This window comes from Rhincodon typus, chromosome 13 (assembly GCF_021869965.1).
Source record: "Rhincodon typus isolate 14 chromosome 13, sRhiTyp1.1, whole genome shotgun sequence".
NCBI classification, from domain to species: Eukaryota; Metazoa; Chordata; class Chondrichthyes; order Orectolobiformes; family Rhincodontidae; genus Rhincodon; species Rhincodon typus.
In genome coordinates, this window is record NC_063344.1 from 67,104,973 (window position 1) to 67,120,515 (window position 15,543).

Genomic DNA, 15,543 nt, shown 5'->3' on the forward strand with positions numbered 1-15,543 from the left:
TTATCTCAGATTCTCCAGCATCTGCAGTTCCTACTATCATTGAAACAGATGGTAATCTTTTAGCCCCTTCAGCCAATGAGATCAAGGCAGATCTGTGACCCAACTCCACAGGGCTTTGGTCCACACCCTTGAACAATCAATCCTCAGTTTAACCCTCGGAAGTCAGGTCTCTGACTAACCTAAACTTCACACACTCCAAGGCCACTATATCCTTCCTAAGGCATGGTGCCTCGACTGTTCACAGTGCCTCTGCATGTGGCCTAACAAGAACTTTGTACAGTGAAAGCATAGCTTGTCTACCTTTATTTTGGTCCAATAAAAGAAAAGCCAAGATGTTAATGGACTGCGAGTTATCTTGCCGCAAGGGACATTTTAAATGATCCATGTGCTTAGACAACAAGCCCCCACCCCATCCCAAGTCTCTATGGACCTTTACAATTTTTCACCATTTAGAAAGTATCCTTCATGATTCATTTTAAGATTCAAAATTGATACCCTCATTTGTCTACATTGAAATCTGCCTGTCACAGTTTTTTGCCCATTTGCTTAATCTGTTAACATGTCTGTGCCTTTATTCTTTCACCTGCGTTTGCTCGTCTTGATTTTCATTCAGAGCTGCCAAAGTTGGCATCGCTGCTTCATGTGTCACACATCTACACTGGAGAATTAGCTAAACATCACTAATTTTTTTTTAATGTCATAACATTTTCCGTCAGCTCTTAACAGTGCAGTTTATGAATTCTGCCTCAGTCTATTCATAGGAGTAAGCAAATTTCAGCACAAGGGTGAAGGTGAAACTCTCACTCACTGAGTTTTACAGATCCATCCATGCCCAGTAGCACATTATCGCTCTTGATGTCTCGATGAATGACCTGGTTTGCGTGCAGGAATTCCAACGCTTGTAAGCACTGCCGAGAGGAATAATAAAGATTGAGAACTGCATTACACTGAGTAAAGAGTTAATTTGCTTATAAAGCTCTGAAAAAAAGACTAAGAATGAGATTTTCTAACTTGCAAGCATAGTGCTATTATATTATGCATTTGAAAGAGCAGGCTATGGGGAATACTGATACATTAGCAGCAATAAAAATGTCTGTGCAAAACCAGTGCTGTACTCCAGAACAAGACTGTTATATCACACAAACCCACAGTCCTTTGTTACCAAATTAATCTTCACTCCCCCACCGTCCACTTGATGACAGACTCCTGATAGAGTACAGTTCAAAAGGCATCAGTTGCTTTCTGGTTCCTTATCTGGGGAAATCACTCTACAAGAATGTGGGTAGGTTTTGACCAACTTCAAAGCTCAGTGGGAGACATCATGACAAAGTTTGAAATTGTCCCTATTTGCTGTATGCTTTCCAGTAGGGGTCAGTTGATAGCAGTCAGGAAGAGAGTGGAAACCTGACTGAAATTTACCATAACAAAATGTAGGGAGGCTGAAGACAAGCATAGCAGTTTTGATGCCATTTCAGTTGAGATCAGGCATCAGTCACTAACAACAGGACCATCAGGAAATTTTTTACAGCCATTTGCTTCAAGAGACTTCAGAGCTGTATGGGAGCAACACTGTTTACAGCAGAGGCCCGGGGGTTAGTTAGCTGGATGGCTGGTTTGCAATGCACCGTGATACCAAAAGTGCAGGTTCAATTCCTGCACTGGCTGATGAAGGGCTCTCCTTCTCAAACTCTCCCCTTGCCTGAAGTGGTGACCCTCAGGTTAAACCACCACCAGCTGTTTCTCTCTAATGGGAGCACAGCCCCATGGCCCTCTGGGACTGTGGAGTCTTCACCCACCCTTTACCTTTAGGTTGGTGGCCTCAAGGAGAGATTTCCCTGGTTTTCAGTAATACTATTACATTTAAAACCCTCCATTATTGCAACGGCCATGTCACAGCTCCACAATCTTCTTCCACTCTGCCTGTACTCTTCACTTCGTTACTGTTTCAAATATTTCATCTCTCGTTTCCACCATCAGTGGCAGAAAACCCTCAACGGTCCCTGACTTTCCCGTTTTCTACATTTAAAAGTCTGCTTTGTTCTGTTTCAATAGTAAATGTCAATGGCTTTACCATCATTGAATCCTCCACTACCATCGCACGGGGTGGGGAGGGGGGTGGTAGTGGTTACCGGTGACCAGAAACTCAAAGAACTCCCCACGCAAATGTACAGTGGTCACAAGAGCAGGTCAGAGGCTACGAATACTGCAGTGAGTAACACTTCCAGACTTCCCAAAGCCTGTCCACCATCTACAAGGCACAAGTCAGGCATGCGATGGAGTACTACCCACTTGCCTGCATGGGTACAGCTCCAACAACATAAGCTTGACACTATGCAGGGCAAAGCAGCCTCCCTGATTGGCACCACATCCACATGCACCCACTCCCTCCACCAAGGCTCAGTAGTAGTATGTACTAATCTACAGAGATGCACTAGAGCTCCTTAGACAGCGTCTTCCACACCCTTGACCAATTCCATCAAGGAGGACAAGGGCAGCAGATACAGGAGAACACCTTCAACTGTAAGTTCTCCTCCAAGCCACTCATTATCCTGATTTAGAAACCGTTCCTTCACTGTGGCTGGGTCAGAATCCTGAAATTCCCTCCCTAAAAACATTGTGGGTCATACCACAACACATGGACTACAGTGGATCAAGGCAGCAGCTCACCACCATCTTCCCAAGGGCAACTAGGGAAAGGTAATGAATGCTGGCCCAGCCAGCAATGCCCACATCCCACAAGTGAATATTAAAAAACATGAACAGTTCTTTGGTATTTTCCAAGATGTTTTATAAACACAAGTAGTTCTTGCCTTCTCTTGAGAATCTCACGCAAGTTTTTTTCAAAATAGAATCTTAGTGCAACCATATCCAAAATGCAGGCAATAAGAATTTCCTTAGGTATTTTCAATCTAGTAAATGTGTTTTGCTTTTCCATTAAATTCAAATCAGGGCACAAAGCCAAAAAACAACTCTCACTGGTGCAAATTTGGGTGGAAAGAAATCTCAGACTCTATTGATGACAGTCAGTCAACAAGGGCTCTCATAGGGAGGGATAAAGGAACTGGAGATTGGACAAATAGGCAGTAGTAGGTTGGATGTAGGCTATGCAAAACAAATGAGAAATGCCGCACAGGATGTCCTGCAAGTATAGTGCCCCATGGCAAATGTCAATTTCAAGGATTATTAAAAACAACAAGAAAAATTAGTAGCTGTAAAGAAACCAAACTATGGATTTCAAAATGAGCAACCAAGGAGAGATGCTGAACTCCACAATGCAGTATTGAAGTTCTGATATAATTGTTCCCCCGAACCTGCCAACATTTGCAATTTCCTTACCCACCACAGGGAAAATATACACAAATGAAGATTAAATAACTTGTACCATCACAGTCACCAATAGCTATTGGTGAGGGCACAAATGATGAATTAGTAGAAATTGGCAACACACCCTGCCCCCATGAAGGAATCTATGGGCAAATTGGAAGGGACTTTTAGTTACGCACTTACCTCCCTGCATACTGCAGCAATCTGTGCTTCATCCATACAAGTTTCCGTAACAACATCAGTCAGTGAACCGCCAGCCAGATATTCCATCACAACGCACAACTCATCACCCACCAAGTAACTAGGACAATACAAAAGCAAGCTTTGTAACTCACTTGTTTACAAACACAAGTAGGGAACGTCTCTCACTGTACTGTCAACACTGGATATCGATCTTCTATACTCTTGTGCGGACTACACTGGTGCATAGTGAGGTGACAGTATAGATTTATCATATGGAAGGGCATTGCGCTATTGATAAATCAGGTATTTTGCAATTACTACTTTAAACATACTCAAACACCATGCTTCCACAGCCCTCTGGGATAGAGAATTCTAAAGATTCAACAGCTAGGGAAAGAAATTTCTCCTCATCTCGGTCCCAAATGACATCCACTGTAATTTTAAATTGTGACCTCTGTTCCAGACATCTCAACCAGGGAAACATCTTACAGGCATCTACACTATTGCTTTAAATATTGTGTACGTTTCAATGAGATCACCTTTTATTCTTCAAAATTCTAGCCCCCAATTGAAATTTTCATGTCGAAAATATCAACAATTTATTAATTGACCAGGGACAAACTTGAGGATTTAGAATGAATATTGAAACTAATTTGAGGGAAATGGTTATAATGCCCTTGTGGTCTATGTACCTTTTGGCATGTTCCTAGTGAAATAGAAGTGCTGCGGATAACAGGTTTGGTGTATATAAATACAGGGGTGACCTTACTGAGGTTCTTAAAATCATGGAGGGGCATGGATAGGGTGAATAGCCAAGGTCTTCTACCTACGGCAGGGGAGTCAAAAACTAGAGGACATAGGTTTAAGGTGAGAGGGGACAGATTTAGAAAGGATCTGAGGGGTAATTGTTTTTGTTCAGACGGTGATGTGTATATGGAATGAGCTCCCAGATGAAGTGATGGAAGCAGGTATAATTACAATGTTTAAAAGGCATCTGAACTGATATATGAATAGGAAAGGTTTAGAGGGATATGGGTCAAAAACAGATTTTCCATTTCTCACTGAAGTTTTTTTAAAAAAAAAAAATCTAGGACACTAGTCCGAGTCTGTTTAAATCTGCTGGGACCTTTCGTTGTCCAAATCCTGGATGACGAGCCCCCAACCGGTTATAAAGCAGAGGTTGACCCTCCCCCCACACGACTCCCAAGAACAAAAACCAAAACACCCAACCAGGAACTCCTCACCCTATAATCTGTAAAAGGAGTGTGAAAAGTGCTACAACCTGCCCTTCAGCAACTTCTCATGGTTAAATAAAATAAATCCCTAACACTCACTTTAAAATCAACAAGTAACAATATACTTATCTAACTCTAACGGTGAGCGAATTAACTAAACTATTGACAAATCAAATACATCTCTAACTACTAACTATTACCGAATAAAACAAGATTCTAATGGTATGCTGTACCAATAAATACAAATCCCACTTATATTAAAAAAAAATAGAATTTAGTCTCTCAAAATTACAGCCAGGTTATGTGTGTTCCATGATGCTCTGTGCCTTCTCCAATTCTTCTTTCAGGAACATTATCTAGTTTTGCCGTGGGTACCATTATTTAGATGGTACTTTCTCTAAGACAGAGGAGGCTGAGAGACCCAGCAATTCTCTCGAAGGCGGAGGGCAGCTAGCTCTGGGGTTTTTCCAATGCACCCTTGTTGGCATATCAATGTTTCTTACTATAGGATTGGTCCTATACTGTCAAAATCATCAGACTTAAATTTAAATTGGTTTTTGGTATCTAAGTGCCTAGTTCAAATTGATTGGCTAAATTCGAAACCTTGTCTTGGTAAAAACTGCTGCTTGGCCTGCTAACTGGATGGCCTTTTGATCTAAATGTTTCAATTCAGGTGTTGTCTGTGGACTTGCAAACTTTCAAGCCGCTGCTCACAGACATGCATTTTAAATCTAAGCACAGAGAAAGCACATGATCTTTTAGAACATAAGAACATAAGAACTAGGAGCAGGAGTAGGCCGTCTGGCCCTTCGAGCCTGCTCCGCCATTCAATAAGATCATGGCTGATCCTTTTGTGGACTCAGATCCACTTACCCGCGTTCTCACCGTATCCCTTAATTGTTCAAAAAAATCTACTTTTTTTTTTAAAAAACATTTACTGAAGTAGCGTCAACTACTTCACTGGGCAAGGAGTTCCATAGATTAACAACCCTCTGGGTGAAGAAATTCCTTCTCAGTTCAGTCCTAAATCTGCTCCCTCTAACCTTGAGGCTATGCCCTCTTGTCCTGGCTTCACCTGCCAGTGGAAACATCCTCTCTACTCCTATCTTATCTATTCCCTTCATCATTTTATATGTTTCTATAAGATCCCCCCTCAATCTTCTGAATTCCAATGAATATAATCCCAATCTACTCAGTCTCTCCTCATAAGCCAACCCCCTCAACTCCGGAATCAACCTAGTGAACCTCCTTTGCACCCCCTCCAGTGCCAGTACATCCTTTCTCGAGTAAGGAGACCAAAACTGCACACAGTACTCCAGGTGTGGCCTCACCAGCACCTTGTACAGCTGCAACATAACCTCTCTGCTTTTTATTTCAATCCCCTTAGCAATGAAAGGCAAAATTCCATTTGCCTTCCTAATTACTTGTTGTACCTGCAGACCTACCTTCTGTGATTCATGCACAAGGACACCCAGGTCCCTCGGCATAGCAGCATGCTGCAACTTTTTACCGTTCAAGTAATAATCCTTTTTACTATTACTCCTACCAAAATGTATGACTTCACATTTATTTACATTGTATTCCATCCGCCAGACCTTTGCCCACTCACTCAATGTATCTATGTTCCTCTGCAAAGTTTCACAGTCCTCTGCACACTTTGCTTTGCCACTCATCTTAGTGTCATCTGCAAACTTTGACACCCTACACGTGGTCCCCAACTCCAAATCATCTATATAAATAGTAAATAATTGCAGTCCCAACACCGATCCCCGAGGCACACCACTAGTCACTGACTGCCAGCTAGAATAGCACTCATTTATCCCCACTCTTTGCTTTTAAAAGGTACCACACATTGTAAAAAGCTAAGGGGCAAAGCAAACACCAAATTCTAACTTCCTGCCTCCCAATCCACAAGTACTCTACCCAACTTCACAACAATAGAAACTGGTTCAAAACAGAAAGCAGAGAAGAGGTTAATGACCTGATTTCAGATGAAGCCATTGCAGAGTAGCCTCCAATGAGGAGTGTGTTGTTTACCATGTTTTAACGATATAAATGCATAGTGCTAAAGAGTTTGTGCCTAGAGGTACACAGTTAGTGCTGATCACACCCAATTACCTGTCCAGGAAATTGACAATGTTGCTGTTCTTCAGTTCCTTCATTACTAGAATCTCATTGATAATTAGCTCTTTCTTTGGCTGTTTCTGTAGGTTGATCTGTTTTACTGCCACCTGAGAAAGAAAAAAAAAAACTTGCAAATACTGCATCTACCTGACTCCTCCACCATTCCACCTCACCAGTTGTAAATACAGGCAAAGCGTGCGCTCCATACCGATAACAATCTATCCCTCTTGTACTATCCTTACATTAAATAGAATGATAGCAAAAAGAAATAGATTTGGGTGTTTTCATCTTCTTACAGCTATGATTTTGTAAAATGGGTGGAAGTAGACTGTGTGGTCTGGCTACACAAGGGGAAAGAGAAGCACATCTACGGCATTTTCTGAAAGGACTTCACAGAAATTCTCAGAGTTGGTTTGTCATGATGAGATTAGGCAGTTCTATGGTCACTCAGACATGGATGACGACAGTTCCAAATCTACTGACGTTTTGTTGAACTTGTCACGACCCCTACGTACAGTCATTAGTCAACTGTACTCCTGATGGGGAACAAAATGAATTGTTACAATTGCAGTCCCTTCCTCACATCTTTGACAGACACATTCCAAGTGAAACACCATTCTAGTAGTTGTAATGCTCATCTCATGGGTATGAAGCATCTCAGTACTCAGTAACAAACACTCCCAAATCGTGTGCCTGAAAATGGACAGTCCTTAAACTGTTCAGCATTCAGACAGACAGATGCCCAGGTTTAGTGTCTCTCAGCAATGACGTACCTCCTGTCCTGTTGCTACATCAATGGCCGTGAATACTGTCCCTGAAGCACTGTAAGGAAACAGTAATAAAAATCACACATGATTTTTGTATCAATCACCACCCTGATCATTGCAAAGTCCAGAATTCATTCTGGACTAGAAGGATTTGTGCTAAAACAAAACTTATGATCTTAAGTCTTTAAGGAGAGATCAAGGTGTCAAAAATGCTCCATCCATCTTCGAGCAGTGAAGTAGGACATCCAGCCAAGCAATGATTCACTCAAGTGTTGAAGCAGCACTCACCCCTGCCCGATTTTCTCAAATCTGGTGTATTTTTTCTTTGGATCTCCAACACTCACAATACTCCCTGCAACAAAGATGTATAGCATGGTTATCAAACTGCTTTAAGACTTTCAGACAGATGATACTGACATAGCCATGACAAACTGAATCATCTCCAGCAAGATCCCCACTCGATCTAACCAATACAAGTACCGTCAGTACCTGTGCTCAAAATACACAAGAGCAGCAGGGAACTGCTCAAAAACATGTCATTACCAGTTCAACATTGTTTCTAAATATCTTGTTTCAGACCCATACTTGACAGCTGCAGTAACAAGGTGTTTGACGTAGAGGGTCTCTCAGAGTTAACCACTGAGCACTTACTCAGTTTTTCCATAATCTCGTCATCTGTCATCTTTGCCTTCTTTTTTGTTTTGTCCAGCCCTTTTGAAGTGCCATCGCCATCTGGTTCTCTGCTGGCAGGAGGTGGAATTGGATCAATCACAGACCGCGTGTAAACCTGAAGAAAATGGTGCAACAGCTGATGCTGATATACAGACACAAGTTGTACAATTATGCTAATATCCCTTTGTATGTGAACAACATTGTCCACGTACACAATCATCCCTTTTTAAAAAATTTCTTCGCTATCTCACTAAATACAGCTTTGACTCCCAGCAGCGTATAATACCTCAGTTGAGTGAGTACTTTTCACTGCGATTTTAAGCAGGGTCGGATGGCCTGGAGTCAGGGTGCCATAACAATGAAGCTTAATGCTGTCCTCTCCTGTCGCCCAGAACTAGTCACTGGATAATAATCAAGAATGGCAACCTGGACAGAATTGCTGTCTCCCTAGATCAGGGTGCGGAGCCCAATGTATTGTCTCATGCTGCTTCAGATAAAAGACCAACTCATTTGGGGATTGAACTTGGGGTCTCTGGTCCATGTAGGTTATAAGACCATGAGAAAAAAGGAGCAGAATTAGGTCATTCAGCCCATCGAGTCTGCTCTGCCATTCAATCATGGCTGATATGTTTCTCAATCCCATTTTCCTGCCTTTGCCCTGTAATCCTTGATCCCCTTACCAATCAAGAACCCATTTGTCTTAAATATACTCAATGACTTGGCCTCCACAGCAATACATTCTACAGATTAATAGCCTCTGGCTGAAGAAAATCCTCATCTCACTTCTATAGGTTGTCCCTTCACCCTGAGGCTGTGCCCTTGGGTCCAAGTCTCTCCTACTAGTGGAAACAGCAACACCATGTCCAGTCTATCCAGGCCTGTCAGTATTCTGCAAGTTTCAATCAGATCCCCTCATCCTTCTAAACCACTCCTTAACTGCTCCTCACATGACAAGTGCTTCACCCCCCGGGAAGATTCTTGCTAACCTCCTCCGGACCCCCTCAAACACCGGCACATCCTTCCTGAGATACAGGGTCCAAAAGTGCTCACAACATACCAAATACCGTTCAACCAAAGCCTTATACAGCCTCAGCAGTATATCTTTGCTCTTAAATTCCTAGCCCTCTTGAAATGAATGCTAAGATTGCATTTAACTTCCTAACTGACAACTGAACCTGCATGTTATCTTTAACAGAATCCTGGACTAGGACTCCCAAGTCCCTTTGTGCTTTAGATTTCCAAAGCCTTTCCCCGTTTGAAAAATAGTCTGTGCCTCTATTCTTCTTACCAAAGTGCATAACCTTACACATTTCCCACAATTTGGGAGTACAGATTCACACTTCTTTGAAAGTAGAGTCCCAGGTAGAAAGGACAGAAGGGTAGAAAGTGAAGGCAGCATTTGGTACGCTGCCTTTATTGGTCAGTGTATTGAGTATAGGAGTTGGCAGGCCATGTTGCGGCTGTACAGGACATTGGTTAGGCCACTATTGGAATACTGCATGCAATTCTGGTTTCCCTGCTATTGGGAGGATGTTGTGAAACTTGACATGGTTCAGAAAAGATTTACAAGGATGTTGCCGGGATTGGAGGGTTTGAACTATAGGGAGATGTTGAACAGGCTGGGGCAATTTTCCCTGGAGCATTGGAGGTTGAGGGGTGAACTTTTAGAGGGTTATAAAATCACAAGCGCATGCACAGGACAAATAGCTAAGGTCTTTTCCCTGCAGTAGGGGAGTCCAAAACTAGAGGGCATAGGTTTCAGGCGAGAGAGGAAAGATTTCAAAGGGACCTAAGGGGTAACTTTTTCAAGCAGAGGGTGGTGTGTATAAACAGCTGCCAGAGGAAGTGGAGTGGGTTGGCACAATTATAACATTTAAAAGGCATCTGGATTGGTATTAAATAGGAAGGGTTTAAGGGGATATGGGCCAAATGCTGGCAAATGGGACCAAATTAATCTAGGATATCCAGTTGGCATGGATGAGTTGGACCGAAAGGTCTGTTTCCGTGGTGTACAGCTCTCTGACTCTATTGTATCCCATCTGCCACCTCTTTGCCACTCTCCGAGCCTGCTGAAATCCTTCTGCAGCCTCCTACTTCCTCAACACTATCTTTGTCATCTGCAAACTTAGCAATAATACACATCATCCAGATCACTGATGTATAACCTGAATAGTTGTGGTCTCAACACAGATCCCTGTGGAACTCCACTAGTCACCAGTTGCCATCCCGAGAAAGGCCCCTTTATCCCTACTGCCAACCTTCTATCAGTCAGCCAATCCTCTATCCATGCCAGTTCTTATCCAAGAAGAATAATACCCGAAGCGTTGACTTCTCCTTTCCTCCAGATGCTGCCTGGCTTGCTGCATTCTTCCAGCCTCCTATTTGTCTAATTGACGTTTCGGGTCGTGGCACTTGTTCAGAAACTTTTCTGAAGAAGGGTCCCAACCCGAAACGTCATCTTTCCTGCTCCTCTGATGCTGCCTGGCCTGCTGTGTCCCTCCAGCTCCACACTGTTATCTCTGACTCCAGCATCAGCAGTTCTTACAACCGCTGTTTGTCTACCTTGGATTCCAGCATCTGCAAATTTGTGTGTTTCTAAGCAGTTCTTATCCTATTTAGCAAGCTCTTGTACAACACCTTGTCAATGGCCTTCGGAAATCCAGAAGCAATGCTGACTCCAACGCTTATTTTACCACGCACTTCCAAGGGCTCCAAAATCTCATCTTTAATAATGGACTCTATAATATTACCAAATGCTCGAGGTCAGGCTAACAGGCCTATGGTTTCCTGTCTTCTGCCTCCCTCCCTTCTTAAACAAGGATGTTACATTAGCCATTTTCCAGTCATCCAGGATCCTCCCTAACTCCAGTGATTCCTGAAAGATCACCACCAATGCCTTTTAATCTCCTTCAGTACCCTTGTGTGTGGTCCACCTGGTCCAAGTGATTTATCCACCTTCAGGTCTTTCAGCTTTCCCAGCACCTTCTCCTTAGCTGTAGCCACTACACACACTTCTGTTCCCTGACCCTCTTGAAGGCCAGGTATCCTGCTTGTATCTTCCACTGAACACTGATGCAAAATACCTATTCAGTTCCTCCGCCATTACTACTTCTCCAGCCTCATTTCCAATGGTCCAATGTCCACTCTTGTGTCTCAAATATTTTTAAAAACTCTTGCAATCTATTACTAGCTAGCTTACCTTCATATTCCATCTTCTACCCCTTAGTGCTTTTCTGGTTATCCTCTGGTTTTTAAAAGGCTTCCCAATTCTCTAGCTTCCTGCTAATCTTAATTACATTGTATGTTTTTTATTTTATGCTGTCCCGACTTCCCTTGTCAGCCATGGTTGTCCCATCCTCCCCTTTGTATATTTCTTCTTCCTTGGCATGAATTCTACCATGCTTCCCGAATTACCTCCAGAAACCCCGGTCATTGCTGCTCCACTGTCCTCCCTGCTAGGCTCCCCTTCAAAGCCAACTCTGGCCAGCTCCTCCCTTATCCTGTACTCGATTTAACACCATCAGATCTGATTTCAGTGTCTCGCTCTCAAACTGGAGGGTGGATTCTATCATATTATGGTCACTGCCCCCCATGGGTTCTTTTTCTTTAAGCTCCCTCATCAAATCTGTCTCATTACACATCAAATCCAGAATTGTCTGTTTCCGCGTGGGCTCTACCACAAGCTGCTACAAAAAATCATCATCCTGTAGACATTCCACAAATTCCTTTTCTTGGAGTCTGCTACTAACCTAACTTTCCCAGTCCACCTACATATTGAAGTACCCCATGATTATTGTAATAGTGCCTTTCCTATCTCCTGATAGGTTTTCTTCCCCACATTCTGATTACTGCTCGGAGGACTGCACACAACTCCCATCAGGAGTTTTTCCTCCTTTGCGGTTCCTCAACTCTACCGACACAGATTCTACACCTTCCAACAATTTATCATTTCTTGCTCTTGACTTAGTTTCAGTTCCTACTAACAAGACAACCCTGCCCATCTATGAGGTCAGTACATTTAGCTAGGTTAATAGACAGCCTGCAACTAATGGAAGTGATAGCAAGAATTCCAAAAAACGTAATTATCCACAGCCCTAAGAGACAGTAGTCAGATAGTGATAACCAGCTCACATCTTGGTCTCACGGAGTCACCAAAGCTCCATTCAAAACACTCCCAGCTACCCTTGAACATCCTATAGTGATCATTCAACAAAAACAGGAAAACTGTAAAGAGTTTTAAAAAAAAAAAATCTGACATGGACAGGATATGCTGGAAATGCAGCGAAATTCAGAAGATTGTATCATAACCAGTCTTTCCTCTCCGCAGCAGACTGATGGGTTGTTTCTCCAACATTGGTTTCCCACCTGAAGAGCCAGATTGTAGTCCAACAGTCACGATTGATTCACCAATACCTCAAAGTTTAGTCTTGCACAGTCACTGCTAATAGCACAACTGTCTACAGTTACAGAATCATAGAATCCCTACAGTACAGAAAGAAGCCATTCAGCCCATCGAGTCTGCACCGACCTGCTGAAGAGCATTCCACTCAGACACACCCTAACCCCAAAACCCCACATTTATCACAGCTAATCCACCTAGTCTGCACACCCCTGATCACAATGGGGCAATTTAGCATGGCTAATCCACCTAACCTGTACATCTTTGGACTGTGGGAGGAAACCAGAGCACCCGGAGAAATCCCAAGCAGATACGAGGAGAACGTGCAAACTCCACAGAGACAGCAACCCAAGGGTGGAATTGAATCTGGGTCCCTGGTGCTGTGAGGCAGCAGTGCTAACCACTGTGCTACCGTGCCACCCCAGACTATTGATCAAAGAAGAATTTATCAGACATATCAGGTGATTTGCCTAAGGGCAGCTCCTCTGTTCATTTCTCTTTCAGTTACTCATTGCAGCCTCCCATTTTCAACTTCAAATAGTCTATCATCATTCTCTCCTTCTTGATCTCTATTGTGCCAACCTTCCATCACCTGCTTCAGCAGGTTTTCATTCCTCATAATATGGTCAATTCAACTTTGTTGCCTTTCCTTAATGATATTCACTTGATCTTTCCTTTTCCACCATCCTCAGAATTTCCTTATTCCTCACATTTGCTCTAAATGAGTCAGTCAATCTACTCTTCTCCAGAACCACATTTCACAACTTTGCTGTCTTTGGATGTCCACTTTCTTCACACCCACCTCTCATAACAAGAATCCAAATCACAACATTAATAATTCTTTCCTTCAAATCTCAACTCATTCTTATACTGAACAATTCTGTTTATCTGGAGTCTGAATTCTTTCCCATTGCTATTTTAAAATTTAAAATTTCTTTAGGGCTATAAGATTCTTCCCAGGTTCCTAAATTGTGATAGCTGTCTCAGTTGAGTTATTTATTTTGGAATTGTTATTTCTTTCATACTACATGATTCTCACCTCCTTTTCAATCATTTTCACCACTTCATTCACCAAGGATCATCTTCTACTGTGGTGGCCATTTGCAGCCTGGTCACCTGCAAATTCCACCAACTTTACCAACTCACCTCCTACATCGATTTGTACTTCTATATAAACATCCTGTATGGAATCATTAAAGAGAAATGGTCTCATGCTTGATATTCAGGTGAAGTTTGATGTAAACTGAACTTAGTGATAAGAACATAACAGGATCTATTTTCAGTTGACAAGCACAGAAAGAAAGAAAAATTCTGAAGATAAAATGGAGAAAAACTTCAGGAAGCAATAGGGATGTGACACTGGAGGTTTTCTGAGCAGCAATTCGAGAAGCTTTTACATCTGTTTTCGTAATACTCACCGACTTGGTGCAATCTGGCCGTGGTGCAATGGCTGGCGGTGGAGCCTCATCATCATCCTCCTCTAAGACTGTTTGAACACTCGATGGCTCGGTGCTCTTTGTACTGTGCTAAAGGCGAAAATTTACATTTTAAAATACTTGAATACAGCTATTGTAAAGGCTGCTTTTTTGTGTATTCTTGAGAACTGAATGAGGAGAAGAACTGCTGCACTTCTTAAAAAAACAAGTAACCCGATACTCATTTGAAGTGCTGTTTACACGGCCAGTGTTGCAAGGGAGCAAAAAATGGAGCTTTGGCTAGCTTCAAGTTGCTGATTGATCTGTGGCCGAATTGTCAATGACAAAGGCCTTCTGTCTGCCAATACATACATAACTGGTTCCCAGGTAGCTGAACAGCTTGGGGATATGAACAGTTAGGATAACAAAACAAAAAAAAAAAAAAAAAAAAAAAAACACCTTAAACCTAAAGAAAGCAAGTTTAGGTTTCCCTCAGTTGTTGTTGTAAACTGTGGCCCTTAACGAGCAAGCTAAAGAATTTAAAAGCGTAAAGCATCCACTCTATACATCCTATAAGCAAGTGAAAGTATCTGATGGAGAATCGAGGAATGGCACGACCCAACAAGCCAAAAGGACCATCTCAGCAAACCCTCTGAACAGGGACCACTGAACTGCCTTCGAAATACTTCCCTCTGCCCAGAACACCAGTGTGTGAATGGCTTCAATCAGTTTCACCTTGTTAAGGGTTACACTTTTAGCCATACTGAAAAATCAAATGGGAATTTGTGTATCACCAGCACAGCCTAGAAATACAGGAGCTGCAGTATTAACAAGATCAGAGTTTGCCTTGCATGAAATACAGACAATACTGGTGAAAACTTGGGGAAATCAGTAGATAGTGCAAGAAATCTGGACAAAGAAACTTGGGAATTCTAATTTGTATGGTGTAATATTTAGCATGAAGCTTGGAGGTGTCTGTAACTCAATTAGTTTTACACTATATGGAAATAAGACTGGCTCTCCTTTAACATACATAATTGATTGACCTGATTTCAAATCCTCTTATCAAGCTGTTTAGTTGTCCATTAATAGTTTGTACGTGTGCACGAATTGGGGTTAGTTTATAAGCAGGTTAGAGTTTTAACGAGTTAAATGTCAATAGTTTACATTTGTTTACCTGTAGTCAGAATCTGTTTACTTAAAAGAAATTATTCTTGTCAAATGCAAAAACACCTGGTCTGTGCTTTGTCAACCTGGGTCTAAAAGACAGGTAAATTGGAGATAACAAGGTGTAGAGCTGGATGAACACAGCAGGCCAAGCAGCATCAGAGGAGCAGGAAAGCTGACGTTTCGGGCCTAGACCCTTCTTCAGAAATGTAAATTGGTAAATTGGGGAATTGTGCGTACTTTTGTGACATCTTTTG

At 42.3% G+C, this 15,543-nt stretch overlaps 2 protein-coding genes across 2 annotated transcripts in view; both read right to left on the bottom strand.

Moving 5' to 3' along the window:
• The window catches only part of LOC109911747 (serine/threonine-protein kinase PAK 2), a 25,406-nt gene extending 11,157 nt beyond the window's left edge, over positions 1-14,249 (bottom strand). Inside the window, exons 1-7 of the mRNA XM_048604591.1 lie at positions 14,123-14,249; positions 8,285-8,420; positions 7,922-7,985; positions 7,640-7,688; positions 6,861-6,973; positions 3,508-3,625; positions 809-908 (exon numbers count right to left, since the gene is read on the bottom strand). Of these exons, the coding sequence (XP_048460548.1) occupies positions 809-908; positions 3,508-3,625; positions 6,861-6,973; positions 7,640-7,688; positions 7,922-7,985; positions 8,285-8,315 (475 nt within the window). The 5' untranslated portion in view covers positions 8,316-8,420; positions 14,123-14,249. The remainder of the gene's footprint in view (positions 1-808; positions 909-3,507; positions 3,626-6,860; positions 6,974-7,639; positions 7,689-7,921; positions 7,986-8,284; positions 8,421-14,122) is intronic.
• The window catches only part of LOC125484642 (cilium assembly protein DZIP1L-like), an 11,399-nt gene continuing 9,638 nt past the window's right edge, over positions 13,783-15,543 (bottom strand). Inside the window, exons 3-4 of the mRNA XM_048604140.1 lie at positions 14,123-14,230; positions 13,783-13,884 (exon numbers count right to left, since the gene is read on the bottom strand). Of these exons, the coding sequence (XP_048460097.1) occupies positions 13,783-13,884; positions 14,123-14,230 (210 nt within the window). The remainder of the gene's footprint in view (positions 13,885-14,122; positions 14,231-15,543) is intronic.